The sequence below is a fragment of the Arvicola amphibius genome, chromosome 8, assembly GCF_903992535.2.
Source record: "Arvicola amphibius chromosome 8, mArvAmp1.2, whole genome shotgun sequence".
NCBI classification, from domain to species: Eukaryota; Metazoa; Chordata; class Mammalia; order Rodentia; family Cricetidae; genus Arvicola; species Arvicola amphibius.
In genome coordinates, this window is record NC_052054.1 from 21,438,390 (window position 1) to 21,463,653 (window position 25,264).

General features: G+C 41.8%; 1 protein-coding gene across 7 annotated transcripts in view; it reads right to left on the reverse strand.

Annotated features, from left to right (window-relative positions):
- Utrn (utrophin) overlaps positions 1–25,264 on the reverse strand; it is a 498,374-nt gene that overhangs the window by 95,976 nt on the left and 377,134 nt on the right. For all 7 annotated transcript variants that reach the window (XM_038338349.1, XM_038338350.1, XM_038338351.1 and 4 more), the window contains 2 exons: positions 22,342–22,471; positions 2,036–2,304 (listed from right to left, as the gene is read on the reverse strand). In XM_038338349.1, the coding sequence (XP_038194277.1) occupies positions 2,036–2,304; positions 22,342–22,471 (399 nt within the window). The remainder of the gene's footprint in view (positions 1–2,035; positions 2,305–22,341; positions 22,472–25,264) is intronic.

Here is a 25,264-nt window from a genome sequence, read left to right on the forward strand (position 1 = left end):
TTATTCCCACTTAAGTAGATTAAGAACAAAAGGATATGACTGGAGAGGACAGAGATTCCTTTAATTAAATAAGACTAACAATTACCAAACTGTTGGGTTTCCCCCCCTTCGGCTATAAATTTTTATTTTTGTCAACAGGAATCATCCCAACTTTAAAAGTAATACTTTCAAATTCAAATGGGTAAAATCCCACTCAAATATAGAAGCATTTTTGTTATCGTTTTTTGATACTATCTGCATATTGTAAAGCATTAAAAAGATTTTTCGGTGTTTAAAATTAATTAAGCCAGGCGTGGTACCAAAGGTCTGTAAGCCCAGGTATTTGGGAGGTTGAGGCAGGAAGGCTGCAGGACGAAGGCCTATTGGGGCTACTGAGTGAGTTTGAGGCTAGCCCAGACACCCTAGCGAGATCGCGACTCAAAATGAAAAGCAAAAGAGGACTGCCCACAGCTGAAAGGTACTGCATTTGCCTAGATTCTACAAGGCCTCAAATGCAATCCATGCTACCTAACGTAAATAGGAAAAAACATAAGATATTCAGTTTTGGAAAAAGCTGCAGTGATAAACTAATGCGTATGTTTTTCTTAGACTATTTTAAATTAGCGTGTATCCAGGGGAAAGCATTTTAAGATGCTATAGGTTTTGGAGAGGCCTCATTAATTCACGGAGTAGCCAGAAAAACATCCGTCAAAAATGGCAAACACTAATATTCGTTGTAACACCTGCTCTAAATGTAAACGTTTGAAGTTTAGAAGTGTTTAAAATTTAGAGGGTTTAAATTCAAAGGCGTGGTCAAGGCTGTGGTTAGCACCATTAGGATGAAAGAGGTCTCTACAGTGCAAGAGAAGAACATTTAAGAAAAAAAAAATCGCAAGCACTTTACCTCTTCCCTAGCTATGTGGGGTTGAGCAATATTTTCAGTTTTGTTTTTGTGAAATAATACCCACCTTGTTGGGATGGCGTGAGGACTGAAAGAGATCCACATGAAATGACTAAGAACAGTTCTTGGCAAGCAATAATAGGCCTTTATAAATGCTAGTCATTGCTACTCCTGTGTCTGTACATAATACAGGTATTTACTTATGTCACTGTCTCAAGTATTAAGTTAATCTTCCAGAGCTTGTCTTTCTACTCAGTCACATTCATATAAAGGAAGGATGTTACCCAGTGTCTGTGAACAAAAGATGTGTACCTTTTGCAATAAAAATTCCATGCATGATAGATAGCATTGGACTCATCCCTTTTGAGTTTCTCATGGCTTATCCTCTGGCATGATTCATGACTATACAAACCTTGCTATACTCTCAAGTTGTAATGTGTGTTTTTTACTGCCTAAATTTCATTACTTTTTCTCCCTGATGATGTTGTAGAATACGAACAACCAAAGTAGATTTACACCATAGAACTCATATCCTTAACCTTGGGTAATTCTGATTACAAAAGAAATTTATAACTAAATTCATTTTTCATTTACTCAGACAATAAGATAGAAATTATAGATGAGAATTCCCGTGAAAGCGGTTTGTTTTTTTTTATTAAACCTCTAAATCCAACCACCAGTGTCTAGGAGACAGAACCTGTAGGCTGTACCACATGGGTACGATTCTGTTAAATCTAGGCTGTGGGAATAATTAAAAAATAAACACTCGATTTCTTTAACAAATGAATAGGAAATAAAGAAAACAAATTGGAGAGCCTATTGTGAAACCAAGTGAAGTTTAAAAAGTCGGGGAGATTTTTGCTTTGTTTTATTTTAAATAGGTAAACCTAATCTACACTATTTAGGGATACTCAAGTGGAATTTTAAAGATGTTTAAACAAGCTGAATTATTATGAAAGGCACCTTAGTGTTTTCTGGGGAATGGCACACATGGAAAACATCTGCCAAGATTCCTGACTTGGGTGGGGCGCTGAAGTGGTGTCAGCTTTATTAGAATCCCTTATAATGATTTCTGCATGTGGGCCTCATTATTTGTGCTCTATGCCACAACAAAACATTCCTTAAATAGTCTTTGTCAAAGGCAATGGTGCTGACCATGGTTTTATCGATGTGATCCTGCAGGGAGTCTATGAGCAGGTCTCCCACGGGCTTCCAGCCATTCCGCACAGCCTCAGCCTCCTTCATGTCTGCATCCAGGTCATCCATGGCTCCCTGCAGGTCTCGGAGTTTCTCTAACGCCTTTCCCACTTGCTTCTGCCAGTTGCTTGTCACAGCGTTCAGGCTCTCCCACTTCTCTTTGACTTCAGAAGACTGCTTGCGCATAGCCTTGGCGATCTTTTGGGCTCTCTCTTCAGGAGTCAACTCTGCGATTAAAAAAATAGAAGGCAAGGTTTCGATGTTTAGTCTGTTAGCCACTCATCCTTCATATCCAAGTATGAATCTCACCTTTAAAAGGGTCTCTAAGGGTAAACAGAGGCTGAGTTATAAGGGTCAAAGAAAGAAAAACAATTACTCTTTTACCAGTTAGGCATAGTCTAGACACTCTGAACACATCTAAACAGTCAAAGGGGGAAGAAAACGGTTGCTCAGATTAGGGAATGGTTGACGGTTCATGGCAACTACTGAACTGTAATACTTTGACGCTCGGAGGCCTTGAAATGTATCCAGATAACTCAAGAAAGAAAGCATTTTTCCTTTACCATAAATTTACTTATGTAAAAATTCAAAGACAGTTTTTCACTTCATTGTTCTCAAGAAAAATCAGAAGCATAATTAGCAGAGAATAGCTATAAGTTATGTGAAAAAAACCTCTCAGAATATAAGATTAATTTATCGTATTTCTCTAAAGAAAGCTCAAGGCATATGACATCTGAAAGACTTCATCATCCTTGAATTTGCCTGGTTGTTCACCTTTAACAAAAGGTATTTTCTGAAGATCAGAGCTACCCAAACAGTGTGTTTATCCTCATTTCACCTGGAAGACTGCACGATTACAAGGACCATCCTTGACAGAGTCAAGAGGACTGTGTGAGTTGAAGAAATAAACCAAGCCTTTCCAACAGAAGGGGCAGGCACAAGGCAAGGCTGGTGGGAAGAGTGACAATCCAGGAGTGAAGAAAAAAATACAAAGACCAATGTCAGACCCAAAGCCCAGGGCCAGATACAGAATGAGGACAACAGAATCCCACTGACATTGTAACTTGCAAAGCAGGCCAACCAGGTATGCAGCACAGAACCTGGGACTAAACCACCCACAAACGTGGGGATCCCCTCTTCCCTATCTAGCTGCTTTGAGTGCAACTTCTGGACTACCCCCAGAAACAGAGATACAGGTCAAAACCACACAACCATGGTAGAAAGCATGTTAATATCAGACAGGTGTGCATACAGATACTCCTGGACTTAAGGTAGAGCTACAGATAAACTCATCCTAAGCCAGAGATAAATATCAGAAATCAAAAGCACATTTATTTGCTCTGACCTCCCCAGTATCACAGCTTAGCCTGTATGGAATATGGATAGAGTCCTGATATGCGCTTACGGTAGCAAGCTCATTGAACACAAAGTTCCTATCATAACAAAACGCTAACGGTCTCACAATGTACAGAATACTGTACCAAATGCTTAGAACAGGATGGCTGCAGGGATGCAGTCACCTGATGAGGGACGTCCTTCTGTAAGCTGTGAATATGCATTGCTTTTATTGGTTGATGAATAAAGTTGATTGGCCAATAACCAGGCAGAACAGCACCAGGATGGAAAGCCAAACTGAATACAGGGCGGAAGCAGGCAGAGTTGAGATAAATGCCAGCGGCCACAGGAGGAGAAAGATGTCAGGGCATCTAGGGTAAGTCACAGGCCATGTGGAGATATGCAGATTAATAGAAATGGGATAATTTATACGTAGAGGTAGCCAGTAATAAGCCTGAGCCATCAGCTAAATGATTACTATTAATATATAGTATATAGCCTCTGAGTGATTATTTTATAAGCATCTGTGAGACCGGGTGGGAAGCAGAAAAGCCTCCGGCTATAGTCTCCCATGGTCACTCTAAGTGTTTTTTTTTTTTTTTTGGTTTTTCGAGACAGGGTTTCTCTGCAGCTTTAGAGCCTGTCCTGGAACTAGCTCTTGTAGACCAGGCTGGCCTCGAACTCACAGAGATCCACCTGCCTCTGCCTCCCGAGTGCTGGGATTAAAGGCGTGCGCCAACACCGCCCGGCTCACTCTAAGTGTTTTAAAGTGACTCATCATGGTCTTTATCTGCACTAACATCCCACCTTTTAGTATGAACTACATTTCTACTTTGCCTCAAAAATGTTCCTTTGGGAAAATAAAGATTCTCCAATGTGGCCATAAGATAAACTCTGTCCTAAAATGAACCAAAGCAAGCAGGTCTGGTCCTGAACATTCATCCTTATCATAAATCTGCCTGCCTATCTGCCCTCTAAGTGTGATCCAAAAGTCAATCTAAAGGGGACAGGTTATGTATGTTTGTCTAATTTTCCAGAATAGTTTAAATCACTGAAACTTAGACTGTAACCAAATAACCTACAACAAGTCCAGTAACTGCAAAGCAGTGACACATTTGGGCTGAGATGTCAAATGACTGCTCGGTAAGCACGCTGAGGGTAAGAAGAGAAGAAAGCATCAAAATGGTGGAGACCCCAAATATACCGGACTAGACGCCCCCCCCCCACCAACAAAAATATAATAAGTGAAATTCAAACAGTCACGGTAGTAAGCCAAGAAGCCGAGAGAGAGAGCCTAATGGTTCCACTCACACCTCAGAGCTGCTAGACTCTGGGGGCAGAGAACTTTCAGAATGCCGTTAAGAAGGCAACCCTCATATAAATCCTCATACCTTCAAGACACCTGTAAAAGGCTAAATATAACGCCTATGTTTTATTTTTACATAAATATAAAAGTGTTATGTGTGAGATGAAAATCTCATTCCCAGCAACCTCAGGAGAGATGGGGTAACTTTTACAAGAGTTACACCTGTGCTGGTTAAGAAGTTACTGGGGCTTTTCAAAGAATGTATTTTAAGCATTTGTGTTTCTATGGCTATTATGGAGGGAGGAAGGGAGGAAGGGGGGAGGGAGGGAGGGAGGGAGAGAGGGAGAGGAGAGAGAGAGAGAGAGAGAGAGAGAGAGAGAGAGAGAGAGAGAGAGAGAGAGAGAGAGAGAGAGAACAAGCTGTTCCAGAAAGGACAGCTTACTCACAATGGTTTCCCTTGAATGAAGTAAAAATTGTTTCTGAGTCAACCATTAAAAAACACATGACAAAGAGGCACTCATAGCTTTATTATCCCAGGACAGAGGTGTAAATTGTTCTGTTTGAGCGTCCTTTGTTGGTTTACCATATAATCCCCACTCGAGGAGCTCCCCCAAACCATCAGCTTACCACAGAGGCCCTGTGCCTGCTCAGCACTTTTAAGTCAGAACACAAGCATACTGGACTGCAGTAGCCTTAGTAGCTGTTGTAAGCCAAGAACAAAATAACAGACACAATGAAAACAAAGCTTTCCACATGTGCAGGGCATGTAAAATAAAGTAATATGTGAAATAACAAGTTAGGACAATTTGAAAAGATAAAATAGTAAAAAAAGAAGAAAGAAAGAGAGAAAGAGAGAAAGAAAGAAAGAAAGAGAGAGAGAGAGAGAAAGAGAGAGAGAAAAAGAGAGAGAGAGAACTTCAAAGAGGTAGAAAATAATTAGAAGGAAATGACCACATTCTTTATAAAAAACAAAAGCCTCCCTGCTAAAAATCAATGGATACATGTTCTTCTGTGGTAAATTCTGAAGCCCTGCGTGGAGAAGCATCTAGACCAGTCATAGCCTAGTCTTGTACGAGAAACCCTGCTGAGAGCAGGTTAAAACTGGACTTTGTAGAGCTGATGTCAGAGACCCACACTAGAGTGTGCTGATCTAGCCCATCAGGTGGAGATTCCTGGACAGATGCCCACACTGCCCCAGTGTGTCCACTATCCTGCCAGTAGAGCATGCATAGCCTCATGGAATACACACACCGAAGCTCTGGTCCTGCAGCTGAAGACACATTTCCCCTCTGACGGGCAGATGTGTCAATCCCATGTAGAACATGGCCACTAAATCTAGGCAGTCTGGGAGCTCAGTGATAAGAGGGAATTCTGTTTGCATTTGAGAAGCGGTACCGGAGGTTGATGCCAGAGAGGGAAACAGTAAGAAAAAGCCAAATACGTTTACCCGCAATTCTGAGGCCAGAATAACTCTTCCCATGCCCCTCGCCTTCCCCCTTGGTGTCTGTGTGCACCTGTGTATATATCTTCATTCTTTCCCTCCTCAGGCCCCTCCTTTCAGGCCGTGAGATTGAACCGCCTAAAGTTTGAGGGTGGAATTATATTCAAAATGTATTATTTACATGCCTTGACTCATTTGATTATATATTCTATAGTCTATCACTCATTATAGATATCTTGCATTTTTATTGTTTTAAATAATAAGGTCTAGACTGTGACACATATTTTAGGAAAAAGTAAAAGGTGACACATGACTATAATCTCTATCCTTGAAGTTTGAGGCCAGCCTGGGCTCCAGAGAGAGGGGGAGAGGAAAGATCCGTAAGTATTTTCTTTATTTCTTCAAGTGTGGCCATGAATTGCATGGCTGTTCAACGGCTCTTTTATACCACAGAAAGGAAGACCGCAGGGAGGAAAGACCACCTAGGCTAGAAGACAGGATCAGGTTTAGGCACCAGCACCACGCCCTTCTTGTGCATATGTGTTGCTTGAGTACCGGGCATGCAACGTGATTTCTTCATCTCTGTCTTGTCAAGCGTAAACTCCATGGAATCCTTTCCTCTTATACAGGAAAAGACTTTAATCTCAATGTTTATTTTAAAAATGGCAGACATTCTGCTTTTGTGTGCTTATGAAAATATTTATTTTGAGAATAAACATTTCTTTTATAAAATAAAGATAGACATTTATTGGAATCATCCTAGTTTTATTATTAAGGAAGATTTCCTAGGGTTATCTTATTTTTTTTCTTTAAAGTACTGACTCAACTTCATTTTTTAATTGATTTTTATTGAGCTCTACATTTTTTTCTGCTCCCCTCCCTACCTCTCCCCTCTCCCAAGGTCCCCTTGCTCCCAATTTACTCAGAAGATCTTGTCTTTTTCTACTTTTTCTACTTTCTAGATCCAAGTATGTCTCTCTTAGAGTCCTCATTGTTGTCTATGTTCTCTGGGATTGTGATTTGTAGGCTGGTTTTCTTTGCTTTATGTTTAAATAACACTTATGAGTAAGTAGTATGATAATTATCTTTCTGGGTCTGGGTTACCTCACTCAAAATGATGTTTTCTAGCTCAAACCATTTGCTTGCAAATTTCAATATGTCATTATTTTTTTTTCTGCTGTGCACTACTCCATTATATAAATGTACCACATTTTCCTTATCCATTCTCCAGTCTAGGGGCATTTAGGTTGTTTCCAGGTTCTGGTTATGACAAACAATGTTGCTATGAACATAGTTGAGAACATGTCTTAGTGGCACAGTTGAGCCTCCTTTGGACATATACCCAAAAGTGATATTGCTGGGTCTTGAGGATGGTTGTTTCCTAATTTTCTAAGAAATCACCACACTGATATCCAAAGCAGTTATACCAGCTTGCACTCCCACCAGCAATGCGGAAGTGTTCCCTTTCCCCCACATCCTCTCTAGCATAAGTTGTCATCAGTGTTTTTAGTCTTGGCCATTCTCATAGGTGTAAGATGGAATCTCAGAGTTGTTTTGATCTGCATGTCTCTGAGGATGTTTGCATCAGCTCTAAGGATACTGAGCATTTCCTTAAGCGTCTTTTAGCCATTTTAGATTCCTCTGTTGAGAGTTCTCTGTTTAGGTCTGTACTCCACTGACTTAACTGCTATTGTTACTACTGATCCTAAATCTTTATGTCATGAACGTTTCTTTCCACTGTGGTTGAGAACTGAGAACTCAGCTAGTGACCAGTCTATCCCAATATATATTTACTGAAATGACTTGCAGTGAACACAATTTTTGACATTACTTTAAAAAAAAAACCACTGGGAGAAATCCTGTCTCAAACAAACAAAGTAACTAATAATTTAGTTGAAAACAACACTAAATATTTAAAAATGTCAATTTCTGTGGGGTGGTGGTGTATGCCTTTACTCTGGCACTCTGGAGGCAGAGGCAAGTGAACCTCTGTTATTTTGAGGCCATCCTTGTCTATAATGCAAGTTCCAGGACAGTCAGTGCTACATAGAGAAACTCTGCCAAAAAAAAGTCCACTTCATTTTCTCCCCTCCTTTCCATACCCATATAAAGTTATATATTCAAACAAAAACCCTAAAAGGTCATTTAATGTATGGTCAGCCAATCCATGTATCCAATTTGTCCCATGTGCCTTTTTACATGTATTTGCAGTACAATACATTTCATCAAAGCATGAAAAGTTAATTAGAAAGGGCAAAGAAAAAGATGTCAAGTAGAATTTTTACTGCTACACAATTTGTTCTTAAAAAATATTACAAGACAGCACATCAGTTCTAACATGAATCAGATATGTCATGCAAGATGCTGCTCTTATTTGTTGGAAACTCAATTTCTAACTACAAACACACACATGCACATGTATATATATACACACACACACACACACACACACACACACACACGCATGCACACATGCACAGCTGGCACACAGTAGCTTCTCAACAAACTCTCTAGTTCTAAGTCTAGGAGATCTGGATGCCTCTAGAGATTTTCTACATCAACTCAGTTGACTAAGCTACTAGAGATCAAGAGTAAAAGACGTACTCACTCTCTTTTGGTGCTTATGAGACATAATGGGAAGAGGGCTTAGACCGAATTAGGCAATCTGAATGTGGGTGACAGTTGTATGGCTTGGGCAGTCTGTGGGGCGACTGACAGTGAGACCCAGATTCATCCCTAGTGCACGAACTGGCTTTTTGGAGTCCGTTCTTTATGGAGGGATATCTTGTTCAGCCTAGATACAGGGGGGAGGGTCTCGGTGATGTCCCAGACTTTGTTGACTTCCCATTGGAAGCCTTACCCTCTCTGATGGGGCATGGGGTGGGGGGAAGGTGGGGAGTAGAGGAGGGGAAGGAGTGGAAACTGGGATTAGTATATAAAATGAGAAAACATCGTTTAAAACAATAAATTTCTTAACAAAAAGGAAAAAATACGAACCATATCTAGAAATAGCATATCAAAAACTATGGTAGTTTTCTTGAAATGAGTTATGAGTTATGTGACTGCACTGGTATTATAGTCATGGTTGTCTCATGTCCTTATATTATTATTTATATGATATCAAGTAATGCCATAATTTTATTATGTACACTTAAAGGTTGTTATACTTGTTACAAGAGTAGACTTCCATATGAAAACAACAACAAAAAAGAATCTAGCGTTATCCCAGTAGAGGTACCAAAAGGGCAGTGCTCCTCCAGATGCTGGCAGCGGTGGCGGGCTGTGTTTGCCTACTGATGCTCACACTTCCAGTATCTCTGCGTTCTCTCTTCATAAACAAAAGGTGTTTCTGATTAAAATAATGGGGACGATTTTATTCTCATCCACAAATATCCTGATTAAATAATTAAAATCAACCTAATTTGTTCCAACAGTGGTTAAGAAGACCCCGCTGGCATCCCAGTCTGCGAGGTGACTGATGACACCAGCTCATTATGAACCAGATCACGGGACTATCAAGTGCTCTTGGCTGATTAATACTTCTAATGACGCTCATCTAGTAAATTAGAAGGACGATAATAAGTAGAGGCTACTGAGACTTGGTCAACCTACTCAATGCATAAACCACGTCTTTCAATGGGGACAGGCTCAAGGTGGTATGGTAAATCTAGAAACAAACAAACAAACAAACAAAAAGACACAGAATGAGATGAAAAGAGGAAAAGATGGAAATAAATGGAAATAAACATGGCCATGAAAAGAGAGGTAGGGAATACCTTCCAAAAATCACAAAATATAAGAAGCTAAGTGGGAGGGGCCTGGGAAGAAACAGGTGCACAGACCACCCTGAGGGCCAGGGGATCTCACTCACTGAGGGCACTTCTGATTCCTACAGAGTAAACCAATGTAAGCAAAGGCAGTACTGAGCTGAGGCTAGGCAGGAAGACACTAATCACATCTACGCCCAGGGAAGAAACAAAAGGGATAGAAGAACCTAAACAGGCAAGTGAGGTCTGTGCTAGCAATCAGAAAGCCAACTCCTGACTTTCTGTAGCAGGGACTCCCTGATGTCCTCATGCTGACAACACTTTTATAATGTATTTCTTGTCACACTGGTTGGCAACAGGCAGGGCACTGGTGTCAGTGGATGGTGCTGAACAGGGAGAAGAGACACTGAGAGCATCAGTGTCCACAGGACAAGAACCTTCCCATGCTCCCAGGTGTCAGGTGGATACCCAGTTCCTCTAGTACCACCAGGCACATGGAGAATATTCAGTAAGTATTGTTAAAGGAATCGATAGCTCACTTGGTACAGCTTTGTCTTAACAACCAAAAGGAAAAGATATTCTAGTCTACTCTCTTACCCTTCTTTAAAAACAAAACAAAACAACAGATAGGGGCTGGGGAGATGGTTCGGTCATTAATGCTCGCCACGAAACCATGAAAACCTGAGACTGAGTCTTCACTACTCACACAAAAAGTTGAGTGTAGCTGTGTTATGTAATCCCAGAGCTGGGGAGGTGGGGACTGGAACATCCCCAGCTCAGTGACCAGAGAGTCTATCCAACAGTTAACTCCAGGTTCAGTGGTCAGATTTCCTCAAAAAGTAAGCTGATGGAGCCATTGAGAAAAACTTCTAATGCTGTCCTCTGCCCTCTACAGTCATGAGCATACTCACACTCACGCCTTCTCTCTCTCTCTCTCTCTCTCTCTCTCTCTCTCTCTCTCTCTCTCTCTCTCTCTCTCTCTCTCTCTCTCATCTCTGTGTCTCTCCCCCCCTTACACTCACACACCATGCATGCATGTGCACAACCATGCACGTGCACGCACGCACGCGCACGCGCACACACACACACACACACACACACACACAAAATCCAAGGACAGGAACCACAACTTTACAATCTTTCTTGCCACGTTACCGTCACTATCTCCCCACACCTGGAGCTGTTTCCCAGCCACACACAGCTGGTAGTGATCAAGAAGTCAAATTTCAGGAGCTTTCTACCAAAGCCTAGCCATTCTTAGGAAACAAGTGAAGGATGCTTTTAGTTTATGCCCTGCTAAAATAAGCAGCGAATTTAACCGAAGGGGGACATCTATGCCTTTGCTGGCATTGCGTCTTCTAAACCACGGCAACACGTTGGAAATTTCCAGCTCTCAACTGAGAAGCAACAATAACAAAAGTATCACACCGTACTCAAGGGCTATAGCGCTTTCCAGTGCTTTCCTGCCCTTTCCGCTAAAACCAGAAAATAACATCCCAGATGTAGATCCCCATAAAATATATCCCTGTAAACGGATCCTATATTGTTTTATGAGGCAAATGTGTTTTATTGACGGTCACAACACTGACTGGGGAAAGTAGCTGATGGCAAGCAATTCATTAAAAACGTTGCTGTCCGTCACACTAACTTCTGCTCTCACGTTGAGAACGCTGACTTGATTATTTAAATGGATTTTAGGGAAATAGTACTTCAGTTCTTAAATGTAAGTTCATTGCAATGATATTCATGATCATGAAAAAAAGTTTTGCTTTTTAAAAATTTTCTTCCCAATCCAGGGGCTTCCTCAGTCCAAGACTGCTCCACCATATCCATATAGATATTACAGAACGTTAATTCTGTGAGGAGCTAGCTATTGCTCTGCAGTCTGGAACACTGGAGCAGAAAGTAACATATTTTTCTATGCCCTTTGATGCATTACAATTTTACCCATCTAATTTGGACTTGGGAAGCTAATTAAGTTATTGCTGTGCTCCACAGGCCTGAAAGCAATTACTTATATTTCAACTTTTTATGTGAAAATTACAAAGACAAATTCTAATACTGCCTAAACAGGTAACAGGGAATCAGTGAACTGGTGTGTGGCTCTATTAAGCAGTGTGTTATTGCAGCACAGGAAACGTAACTGTGGGTACAAAGAAGCAGCTATATGCATTTAATTTTGCCCTAAGTTTCCTAAAGGAAAAAGAAACCTTATTGCTACTGGATATATGAAAATACTAAGGAGTAAAGGAGATAAAAACTCCAGAGGTAGAAAGCACCAAGTTCAATTACACAAATCTTGGCTCATAACTGACACAGACTTGTGAACTGTCCATCCTCAACTTCCCTGTCTGTGCAATGGGTAGAAAACACTGCTAGTGCAGACAGTTGTCCGAAGAATTAAAAGCACGGTGCCTTCTTAGGATAGATCCTGGCCCAATGTTGACATCTGAGAAGTACTGGCTCGGTGTGAGCGTCTATGCAGCATGTCTCAGCTGCCCATGTTGTGTGGGCGGTACTCCTCTGTTCACAGCATGCCTGTAATGAATGGGAGCCTGCCAACTCTGGAAAACCTCAGTACGGTGACTAAACCCGGATCAGGAGAGTACTTTCCTCGAGGCTCCAGATCTAAAGAGAGCAAAGCTAAGAAAATAAAAACTTGTGGAGAGGCAGAAAGGAAGCCAGGAGGGACAGGCTCTTGGGTGGCATTTCAGCAGCTACTGCCAGCTGTGCCCCTGCCCTACCCCCTCTCCCAGTTATGGGGCCAGTTTGGTCCAGGAGAAAGAAAGCATAGAAGCCTGTTAGAAGCAGGAGGGTCTATCATTTACAATGAAGGGATATGAACTGATAAATCTGTTATTAGGAAAACAAAAAAAGCCTCAAGGGGGGAAAAATCCACCTGCTAGTTTTAATAGCATAATTATTTCTGTTAGGTAACATGTAATTTAGCCTCATTTTATTAGTTACGAGGAAATAATGGAACCCTAAGTTCCTTGGAGAAGTCATACAAAAGGACCTTCTATTAAACTATATAATTTCACATCGTCGTTTATTCAATGATCATAAAATTTTACCTGCACAAGTTTATCATGGCTGGTATAAAATCGACTGGCATAGAATTAACATGTGATCTCACTTTTGAAATCTATCTATAGTTCACCAAAAGGACAAGCACCCTTCAGTACATCCCAGCAAGCCCAGCGGTGTGCTCCATTGTCACATCTGTTTGTCTTAGGGTTTCTACTGCTGCGATGAAACACTGTGCCCATAAGGCTTCATTTCAGCTTACAACAGTAAGATCACACTTCACTGCTGAGGGAAGTCAGGGTACAGAGCTCAAACAGGGTAGAGACCTGGAAGCAAGAGCTGATACAGGGGCCGTGGAGAAACCCTGCTTACTTGCTTGAGCCTCATGGTTTGTTCAACCCACTTTCTTAGAGCTCCCAGGTCCACCAGCCCAGGGGTGGAACCATCCACAGTGAGCTGGGCCTTCCCATGTCAATTTTCAATCACCATATCATAATATCATATCATAATATGTCTGAGTCCCCATAAGAGAGAAACACTGCTGCTCTTTGGTGTTCTGAAACTTTTATGAAACACTTAGTATTTCAAAGAATACAGCATACTCTGAGATAAAACAAATACCTGCGAATGCACATAACCAGCCATCAAGAACCAAGGAGGAATCACTGACCTGAAAAGATGGTTATTAACCACTGACTTCAGGGCCAGCCACATACAACTAATTACATGTATAGCATTAACACACATACAACATACAACTATACATGGGTAACACATTACATTAAGAACTGTGCTTTTCTATGACTGCTTGTGAAATATCATTTAAATGAAGCAAAGTTGACGAGCCTACGATAAAACAAAAGCGATTCTCAGAACAGCATGAAATGGTAGCCACAGTAACAGGAAGGCTTTAACTGGAATTATTCTCAAAGCTGATTTGTGGAGAAATTAATGAACAAAATAACATACTATTTCATAATATATTAACAATTTAACAATTATTATTACTGGTGGTGATGAACAGTCGGGAAAATGCCATGTTCTTCTCTGGCTATCTCTAGAGAACGGAGCAGAGGGGTGGGGGAGGGGGGACGACCCTGCCTGTGGCTGAGGATCCCAAGTGCACAGATCCTTGACCCAGCATGGGGAATTCAGATGCAGGTCTGAGCACTGCAAGGTGAACTTGGCAGCACAAAGAAGAACCAAGAAAAATGTGTGCAAGGCTAAGAGGTTCTTGACACTGAGAGTCAAGAAGGAGCGAGGAGGTCAGTGGCCAGAGGGTTCCGCATGGGCAGAGATGGAGGAGATGAAATTACAGTGATGGGCCAAGAGCCAGTGAAAACCCAGGGGTGAAGGGAGGCCAATAAGCTCAAGCTTAATGCTGGTCCTGCATCTTCCCTTCATTACGTCAATGACCTTGGTCAGCAAGGCTAGATGCTCTTGGCCCTTGTATATGTTTTTAATGAAAAATGGTGCCATATAACCTGTCCAACAAATTCAAACGGTTCAAAGAATGAATACAAAAAGCTTAAAAAGTGAAAAGAAAAATCCAAATGATAAGAAATTTATATTCCCTTATAAAGTGGGTGATAATAATCAACTAAAAGCAATTTGCATTAAAAGGAAAAAATATGCTGATATGATTCATTAAATGACATTAATACCACATTGTTCAAAAAAGAGGATGAACATAAAGCTTTCTAAATTTCCCACAATTATTAATGTAACTTTAATTCCATTAAAAATCATTTACTTTAATCATTTCTAAACAGAATAGCTTGCCCTGGTAGCTGAGTTTTCCAGAAAATTACATGCTACCCATTTAACTCAGTTTCTTTATGGTTCTCAGTTTTGGAGGGAAATTTATTAAAATACAGTAAGATTTCTTTTACCTTCTTCCAATGGATTCCTAGTCTGCCTTCAAATATAAATTGCAATTCATAGCTTCAGATTTTCTTGACTATAAAAGCTTCATTGATGACTCGGCTCAGTTTATTTTACAGGTCTTCCCTAGTATCTACACTGCTGCCTCTCTCCTCATTGTCAGATGGGTGTGGTTTTTCCTGCTAATCTTGTCCCCTGCCTCGCCACTTCTACTTTGTTCTTTGTTCACAATCCACAGGGCGTGGAGTTCAAGCATTTACAACATGCCTAAAATGTGAGCCTGGGACTGGAAAGAAGTGCCTGACAGCTTCCCACACGCAGAGTGGTATGGATCAGTATGGCCCCTGATTGCAGTTTCTGTCGATGCACAAGCCACTTGCACACTTAGATCCTCAATAAACGGGAAGTCACTGAGGCACCAGGAAGGGCTATGCTTCTGACCCTACATAGGTAGCGTGGTTAGACTAACAACAGAATGCCAGGGGATCATGGGAGAAATGAGACACAATGTATTTACGACGTCACTAGGAATGGGCTGAGATTGGTATAGGGTTTGGTCCTGTGCCAGTATATCAGGAAAGAGCTAGGAAACAGAGTAGAGGGATGATGGGCAGAAAGACCAAGCTTAGCAGTTAAGATAACGCAGGCCAGGGCTGCAAAAAGCTTATGTCTGGTGTCTGGAGGACATCAAGCATGGAACAGAGAGTGTGGCATGAGACAGGGTCGGATAGAAGAGCTGAGGCCAAGTCTCTACTCAACTTTCCACAGTAGTAGAAGAGAAGGCCTGATCCCATCCTAAACAAATGCTAACTTGGGGCTCTAGGCAGATCATTTGACTGCTGCAGAGAGAGAGATGGCTCAGTAAGAAAAGTGTGATGATCTGAGTGCTATCCCCAGGACTCACACTGAAAGAGCCAGGTGTGGGTAGTATTCCTTTACGATGTTTGAATATATGTCAGTGGAGTGATCTAATGAAGAAGCTGACTGGCCTACGGCTAGATAGAATACGATTAGGCAGAAGAGCCAGGCTAAGTGGTTGCTGGGAAGAAGGGTGACATCTCGATGTGGCAGAGGGGGGATAATGGGTTAACCTAAGTTGTAAGAGCTAATTAGAAACAATTCTAAGCTATAAGCCAAGTGTTTATAATTAATAATAAGTCTCTGTGCAAATTATTTAGGAGCAGGCTAGTGGGACTAAAAACTCCACTACACATGTGTGGTGTCACATTGATGGAGGAGTGTCTATGTGTTACTTTCATTGATTAATAAAAAAAACTGCCTTGGCCCTTTAAGAGGACAGAAAATTAGGTAGGCGGAGTAGACAGAACAGAATTGTGGGAGAAAGGAAGCAGAGTTGGGGAGAAGCTTCAGGCAGTCGCCATAGTGAGTCGCCATGCCTCTCCTCTCGGAGATGGAAGCAGGTTAAGATCTCTCCTTGTAAGCTACCACCTCGTGGTACTACATAGATTACTAAATATGGGTTAAAGCAAGATATGAGAATTAACCAATAAGAGGCTGAAACTAATGGGCCAGGCAGTGTTTAAAGAATACAGTTTCCATGTAATTATTTTGGGTAAAGCTAGCCGGATGGCGGGACGCAGCCAGTCGTTCCTTCTACATCACATGCCTGTAATCCCAGTGACAGGGAGGCAGAGACCTATGAATACCTGGGGCTTGCTCTCCAAACAGCACAGGTGAATCTAGAGCTACAGATAAGAGAGAGAAACCCCATCTCAAAAAGAGATAAAGAGCAACTAAAGAAGATACCCAAGGTTAACCTCTGACCTCTGTGTGCACACACACACACACACACACACACACACACACGCACGCACGCACCCACACACAGAGTAATGCAGGGAGGTATTGCTTTTCGAATATTCAAAAATGCACTGATCACCGTAATTATTAATAGAATTGATAACAGAAAATGAGGGGAACGGGGCACGCAGGAGAAAAAGACATCTGAGAGAAAAATGACGGAGAAAAGTATTTTCCCGAATTAAAAAGAGATGGATCTATCTTTGTACCCTAGGGCACAATACACGGAGCATATTCAAAAGCAGCTCATTAACTAGAACTGAAAAACCGTAATATGGCTTCGGCTAGCACTAATGCCACTAATGCGCCCAACGCTGAGTACTTTAGTATCGCACGGGATGACTAATGCTCAAATAGCCCCTGCCTCTGAAGCAGCTGTGCGTAAGTCACAGTAAACAACAAAAGTCTAAAAGCTATTAGGGATAATTTTCCTCCATCTCCTTTTAACAGCAGGTAAAATCAGCTCCCATTACAGAACATAATATGAACGGAGGAGAGGGAAATGGTTGCTCACCATCCCAAACCAGACCGGACCGAACCGGAAAAACTCATGAAGTTCAACTGGTAGGTAACCTCTTTCTCTTGGCAGCCCCCAGATGTGGTGTTTGAAAACTGGGCCTGAGCAATATGTGAGTCTAACAGCAAGGGAAGAAGCGCCAGGAGTATCTTTTAAACTTTTAAATGGCTGACTATGGAGGGTGCCAAGAGCAGCGTGAAGCTTTCATGACAGGAAGTAGTTCATACTGGCTACAAAAGCATCTCACTGTCAACATCCTCCCTCACTTTTCTGCCACGTCCTGGGAGGCAAGGAGTCAGGAAAAGCAGCCCAGTGCGAGGCTTTCAGTATCATGAGGCCACGCAAACTACCTTTCTCCCAGGTTTAAACACACGAAACTGTAATATCTTTTTCTCCACTGTACAAAGTAACAAATTCTATCCAATTTTCCAGGTCCCCCTATATCCGAGTCAACACACACACACACACACACACACACACACACACCTTCATCTTCTTCAGGCATAAGCCTTCAACCCTCAAAGACAGACAGCTACCTCCCAGCATACTCTGCTCGCTTTCTGCCCAGGCTGCTGTCTGCATCATGGTTGTCCCTTGTCCTCTAATCTGCTCACCTCCTCCCTTGTCTCAAGGGTGTGCTTAGTGACAACTGTCTCCACTCTGACCCTCAATGTCTCTGTCCTTTATGGTGTACAAAACACCTGGGCCTGTACCCATGGTATTGGGGGGGGGGGGTGGCGCTTGTTTTCTGACCTCTTTGTGTTAGTTGGCTTCCATCTCCAACTAATCTAAATCCTTCTTAGGAAACGTATCTTAATGGGGTTCTTCCATCCTCACGGTTGGTCTGCTGACACATTCCTTCACTCAATAACTAGGTGAGAGGTACCCAGCACTGCCAGGTACTACAAAATACATCAGTGAAGGAGATGGATCGTGGGAAAGGTGTGTGCTATGGAAATAGGGAGGGAGGGACTGAGTTCAGATCCCAGCACCTACCTACCCGCGTTAAAAAGCTGGGCATGGGTCTGTGCATACATAGCCATATTGCATATGCTTGTGGGAGTGAAGACTGGGGACCCTGACTTTGCTGGCTAGCCAGGCTAGCCTATAGGTAGGCATCATTTTTAGTGGGAAATTCTAAAAATATAAGGTAGAAAATGATTGAGGAAAATATTTCATGTTGATTTGTGTCCTCCCCTCAATTATTCACACACACACACAAACACACACACACACACACACACACACACACACACACACACTTTTTAAAGTACTCAGTAATAGACAAAGTCCCATCTTCACGGAGCTTATACTCCTCCGGGTAGGAGGGAAGGTCTGAAAGCGCATGTGGCAAACAGAGCAAACACAGAACTTGTTGGGCAGCAAACACTAGGGAATATAGAAAAGGGAGTAAAGAAGAGAGACTTTGTAGCAGAGGATACTAGGGAAGGACTAAGGATAAGACTTGTGGATAAAGACCCAAGTAAAAGAGGAGAGGGAGAAGGAGGAAGAGGGAGGAGTGGGGAGGGGCAGGGAGAGGATGAGGGGCCTAGGGGGCAGGTAATCGTGGCTGCGCAAGCACCGTGATCTAGACTAGATGAGGGGCAGGAATAGTCCAGGAAAAGAAAATAGACACACAAAAGTTTAGAGAGTGGAGCAACTCTGGCTGCTCAAGAAACAGCAACATAGTCAGTAGAGTGGAATAAGGGCCAGAATGGGAGCAACAGGGAAACCAGGCTGGAGAATCAGCCAGCAATGAGCCAACCTAAGGAGTCCAGCGGAGCAGTGAAGTCACATAACTCACATATTCAGTAGCTAGGCCAGGCAGCTGGGAAGGAAATATGTTAAATGGAGGACAGGGGAGGGAGCTAAGCTTAAAGGACAGTTGTTAATCCAAGCGAGAGGTGGTGGGGCTGAAGTAAGAAGCAGTGGTAAGGGGTTCTGGTGTAGCTTCAATGTAGCAAGGATGGGACTTGCTGACAGAATGGATTTGGATGATGGAAAACAAAGAAGTCCATGAAGATTAAGAGAGCTCTGGGCTAAACAACCCAGAGGACAGAACTCCTAAGGCAAGGTGCAAGAATTGTAGGGGAAGTAGAGGCAGGCAGCAGGAGGCTTTTGATCACCTTGGGGCAGAAACTCCATAAACACTGGTCATTTGTTTTCAGTAGTTGGTGTCTGGTTTCATTTCATTTGGAAAAAAAAAATCAATAATCCACCACCCATCCCTACACTCAGCGGTTATCAGTTCTACTTTAGGGACTCAAGATTTGAAGAAAAGCAAGTTCTGAGGAGATGAATTCATCCAAGGAATTCTCTATAATTCGGTTCCTTTTCTTTGCTTTAGATTTGGTAGGAAGTGATTATGAACTGTTCATCTCACAAACATATTCCTGGAGGAGACTGTAGGTAAAGGCAGAATAATAAACACGGCTTTATCTCCCACCTTCTATAGCATCCTTTATGAACTTAACCCAGTGCTCATGGAGAAAGGCACTGCATAAGATAAAGTTAGTAAAATGAGAACGTTGGGAAATGTTATTTTATGGTGTGTTACTTTTGTTTATGCTGCATTTGTTTAATTCTGTGAAGCTGCAATTCTTTACCTGTCTGAAACACCTGATGGTCTAATAAAGAGCTGAAAGGCCCATAGTGAGGCAGGGGCAAGGTTAGGTGGGGCTGGAGGCAGAGTATAAACAGGAGAAATGAGAAAGGGGAAGGAGCAAGAAAAGGCGCAGAGAGGATTCTAGGGGCCAGCCACCCAGCCACCCAGCCACCCAGCCAGCCACGGAGTAAAGTGTGAAAGTAAGATTTACAGACTAAAGGAAAGGAAAAAGCCCAGAAGGAAAAGGTAGATGGGATAATTGAAGTTAAGAAAAGCTGGCAAGAAACAAGGCAAGCTAAGGCTGGGCTTTTATAAGTAAGAATAAGCCTCTGTGTGTAATTTATTTGGGAGTTGAGTAGTGGGTCCCTCAAAAAGTCAAAAGAGGAAAACATCACACTGCATGGGAAACACTCCACCTAGGGCAATACAGGGAACTTTAGTATCTGAAAAAAGGGGCAAAACCTACAATAGCAATTGGACGGTGGGGTTGGGACCTGAGCAGGTAATTTCCCTCAGGAACCATAGGTTCACCTCTGCAGGTCTTAACCATTCAAACACTCTCTCTAAAGGACAGCAAAAAAAAAAAAAATCTCTAGAACAGCTTCAGCAAAGGATTTTTAAAGAAACAGACAGAGTAAAAGCATGCAGAATAACCATGACAATACAGTCCCACGATCACTCAAGGATTTTTGTGACAGCATGAACAAGAACCGTGACAACGGTAAGAAGAAAACTTGAAGAGGCTTTAAGACTACATAAGAAAGCTTTGATCACACAGATCTTAAATGTCACGCAAGACCCGAGAACTTCTTGGTATGCAATGGCACATCGGGTGAGGAAGTGCTACCAGGACCGGAACAGGGTCAGATTCTCTGAGAGTTGCTCATCGTTCAGAACAGAAAGGCAGATAATGCATGGACAACATTATGTGTTGCAAGCAGAAAAATACAGTGGGGCACCTGCTCCTGAAAGCAGGGATTGCGGTTGGACACGGTGGTACAAGTCCTTCATTCCAGCACTCCAGAGGCTGACACAGGTGGATCTTTGTGAATTCCATGGCAGTGTGGTCTACAGAGTGGGTTCTAGGGCAACCGAGGCTATACAGTGAGAGACACCCTCCAACTCAAGGTAGAGAGAGAACAAGCAAACAAGCAGCTGCTTCTGCTGTTAACTATCCTAAGACCATACATACAAGGCTGGGATCCTGGACTTAACAGCAGTGTGTGGGCCTTCCAACACACATGTGCATGCTCTGGGTGGGTGTGTAAATAATACATGTGTAACAGGGAACATCCAGCTCCTATTAGCAGGACACCAGTCCCTGGACACTTCACAAGTGCCAAAGCACAGTGGAGGTTAAACTCCCTCAGATGAAATGGCATTGTATTTGCATATAGTCTATGCAGCACAGCCTTCCTTATTACTTTATGCCTAGATTACTTAAAACACTGAATGTAATACAAAGGCTGGGGAAACAGCTGCCCCTCGGCAGATTATCTGCAACACCGGTAAGAGAAAATGTGTATCTGCTTAATACAGATGCAAATTATTTCCCTAATAATTTCAAATCAAGTCAGCGGGACCCACAGATGTAGATAGAGCCCAGTGAAGAAAAGGGTCAATCATCCTCAGAAGAACTTTGTTTTCAAAATAAGGAATGATAGCCTTGAGTGATTTAGTTTGACAAGAGGTGAGACTTCACCTGACTTGGGATTCCAGCAGGTGGATTCCACAGACAGTGGGAGCAAGGGCAGAAAATAAAAGGCAGCTGTGAAAAACACAATGCATGCACTGTGTGTGTGTGTGTGTGTGTGTGTGTGTGTGTGTGTGTGTGTGTGTGTGTGTGTGTTGGGGGTACGCTATATGTATATAATACCAGCTTCACTGGGGAAAGGGCTCCCACTGTGACCCCCCCCCCCAAAAGCAATAACTGCTTGTGACCCACACTGTTAGATACAGTGAGCCACTCTGCACAGCCGCTTTTCCTGTGGAAAGGGAATGATGGTAAAACACTTTGAACAACATCTGTAAAAAGATTTATTTACTTTTATTTGTGTATGGGTATTTTGCCTGCATGTACGTCTGCAAACTGGTGTCCTTGGAGGCCAGAATAAGACACATCAGAACCCCTGGAACTGGAGTTACATAGGGTTGTGAGCTACCATGTAGGTGCTGAGAATTGAAGCCAGGTCCTCTGGTAGAGCACACAGTGCTCTTGACTGCTGAGCTGTGTCTCCAGCTCTGCATGATTGCTTCTTTTTTATTACACGAGAATGCTTTTATTAGCAACAGTGCAATATTTAATAATGATACGGTGGTCCTAATATACATCAGAAATTTTCTCTTAAATTTCTTATGTGATGAACTGCTATTTCCTAGTAAAGAAATCCCTGTTTCAATTTCAAGCTAAATATCCAGATGCAACAGGTAGTTATTTTTACATCCTTGATGCTGCAAAGAAAATGCTCCTTGTTTGTTTTTTGTTTTGTTGTTGTTGTTATTGTTTTGTTTTTTCCCCTAAAACATGGCTTTCTTATGACATAGAAAAGAACCAGTCTGACCTGTTTTTGATTGCAGGTTTTTTCTGGGTTCTTCGGGGGCCTCTATGGGCTGATCAGCCAGAAAAACTCGAGCTTGGTCTACAGCGTTCAGCACAGAATGTTCTTTCTCCTTCAGCTCACGTCTCAGCACCTTTGCAGAAAGAAATTCAAATGGAAAGTGTAAGCAACCTCACGTGCTCAGTAAATAAAAGACCATGTTTAGCTTGACTACGTCTGACTGCAGCTGCAGAGGAAATGGCTTAAACCAACATGCCTACTAAGTTACAAGTGAAAAATCTTGTACAGGTAGGAACAATTAAAATTGTGAGTAAAAGTCAAAAAGATGGTTCTTGAAGATTTCGTATCTGTTGAGGCAAATAAGAAAAGGCTGGAGGGAGGGAGGGAAACCTTAATATATATTCATCTGCATGACTTGGCTACATTGTATTAAAGTTTACCAAACATGAACTTTGAGAATCCCCACTGTGTTGAGTTGCTAAACCATAATAGCCTGTTCTAAGACACTTCTTCAAGGCTGACAAGAAGAACTGCATCGGATGACAATTTCACAAGTAGCAATGCCATCCTCAGAAGCGTTTTATGTTCTTTAGAATATACTGAGAAAAATTAAGAGATAGCAACAAATGAAATTATGTGAAATCAAAACTAAACCAAAGAGAACACATAAAAGACAGTCTCCAATTATCTTAAAATACAGTCCCTCCGTCTCTCATGCTGAGCCAATTACTGTTTTTCCCTGGTGAGGTTTTCCATGCAAATCTGTGACTCTCAGAACAACTTGTCTTTGGCACATTTATTCAAATAGGGATAAACTTTCACCCCTGCTCCTCTGAAATGTTTCATGATGAAGGCTCTAGTTGACAAGCGCTTTAAAACCACCAAACTTGCTTGGGGATAAGACACCAACATGCAAAGAAGTCTTGTGCACTATTTTAATAGTGTTGCTAAATAAAGTCGCTGTTAACATTGTTAGCCTTTAAACTACATATACAGCTACATCTCCAGGCCTTAATAATCTCCTTATGGAGCAATTCAGTGGCAATGCACTATGAAAATGCAAGAGTTTTTTTCCCTCACTAAAATACTTCTCTTTGGCATTGTAGAACCAATAGTCTGTCCTTTTGGACATAACTGAATGCTTTAACAGTGTTCGACATGACTGGTTTAGGGCAAAAAGTTACTTGGAGGCTAAATGCTCATCTTCCACAATGAATAAAATGTGAAAAGTGAAAATAAATATGAAAGTATCAGAATAATCACCATATACAGAAATATGAAGATCAAAAGGAGAGATACATGAGTCACAAAGCCAAAGGGGCTGATGTGGATGCCCCCATGTATGCTGTACATGTTTTATTATCATTGGTTTATGAAGAAGCTGCTTTGACCTATGGCAAAGTGGAATAATAGAACTAGGTGGGAAAAACTAAACTGAATGCAGGGAAAAAGAAGGCAGAGTCAGAAGACACCATGTATCTGCCAAAGAAGGACTTCGGAACCTTACAAGTAGGTCACAGCCCCGTGGTGACACACAGGTTAATAGAAATGGGTTAATTTAGGATGTAAGAGCTAGCTAGGAATACAACTAAGTTATTGGTCAAACAGTGTTGTAATTAACATAGTTTCTATGTGATATGGTCTAGGGAGTCAGGAAACTAAATCACAGTCTCCACTTACAGGGGGCTATTACAGGTGGAGAAGGAAGGGGACATCCAGAACAAGAACCAAGTTTATTTGACTTCTAGATGATGTATCAATTATTTAATTTGGTAAAAATTAACAGACTGAAAACAAGACCTAACCCACCTACCAAGTAAGCAATCCGCAATCCAGTGATCACATATGAGGAAGCAGGAGGAAAAAAAACTTTTCATGAAGATCCAGAGACATATTTATGTGTACTGCCTAACATTTATCACATTGGACAGGGATGTGAGCACAGGTCAGCAACACCCCCAACCAATGAGTATTAAGTGGCCATGCTAAGAAAGGCACAGTCTTCAACATTCCTATTGAAGAAATGCAACTCAAGTTGTGCCAGGGTCTGACAGTCCCATGAAATAAAACAGATCTGTCTTCTGACACTTCATGCTCTGATATGTGGAAAGAAAGGTGTCAGAAGAGAATGATATATATATATATATATATATATATATATATATATATATATATATATATATATATAGGCATTTAGGGATCTGGTACATGTTATTTAACAAGATTTTTATATATTTAGATGAAAGAGATCTAGAGTTGTAAAGCATCCCTAGTAATTACTTCCAGAACCATCGTGAATAAATATAAAAAGATGGTACAACAATATCACATTGGCCTAAATTTTGAAAAAGCAGTGATCATATTTTTAAAGATTTTAAAAGTCAAGAATATTGAAATCGGAATATAACCAGTTAATCCAGAAGCAGTGAGAATTCATAAAATGATACACAGGGATCTGCTGAAATTTTCTGGTTACATGCCAGAAATGTAACCATTCAAGTTCAAGGTGATGAAGAAAAAGCAAAGATCCTAGAAGACCATCCCTTCGCCCTGGCTCATCCAACAGGGAGAAAATTCCACAGGCAGTGGAATCACTAAAGAGAAACTAGAAAACAACAACAGATATGTGAGGACATAAAAGAATGGAAGAAAGACCGAGTCTTGTGGGGAAGATCGGAGAAAGTCTTTATGGGGAGATGTCCCACGGGGTACAGCCAGAGGCTGTGGCAGCGAAGGTGATCCTTGTGACCTAAGCAGCAGTGTTCCTGTGCCTGGGAAAGAGCCTGGGGTGGGGGACAGGAGCCAAGAGGACAAAGAGTTGTTCTTAGAGTAAGTTTTAGGCTCTCATAAATCCCATTAGAAATATATGTTTGTCTACAGAAAATCTACTGAGGAAACCAACTAATCGATTTCCCCACAGGGCAGG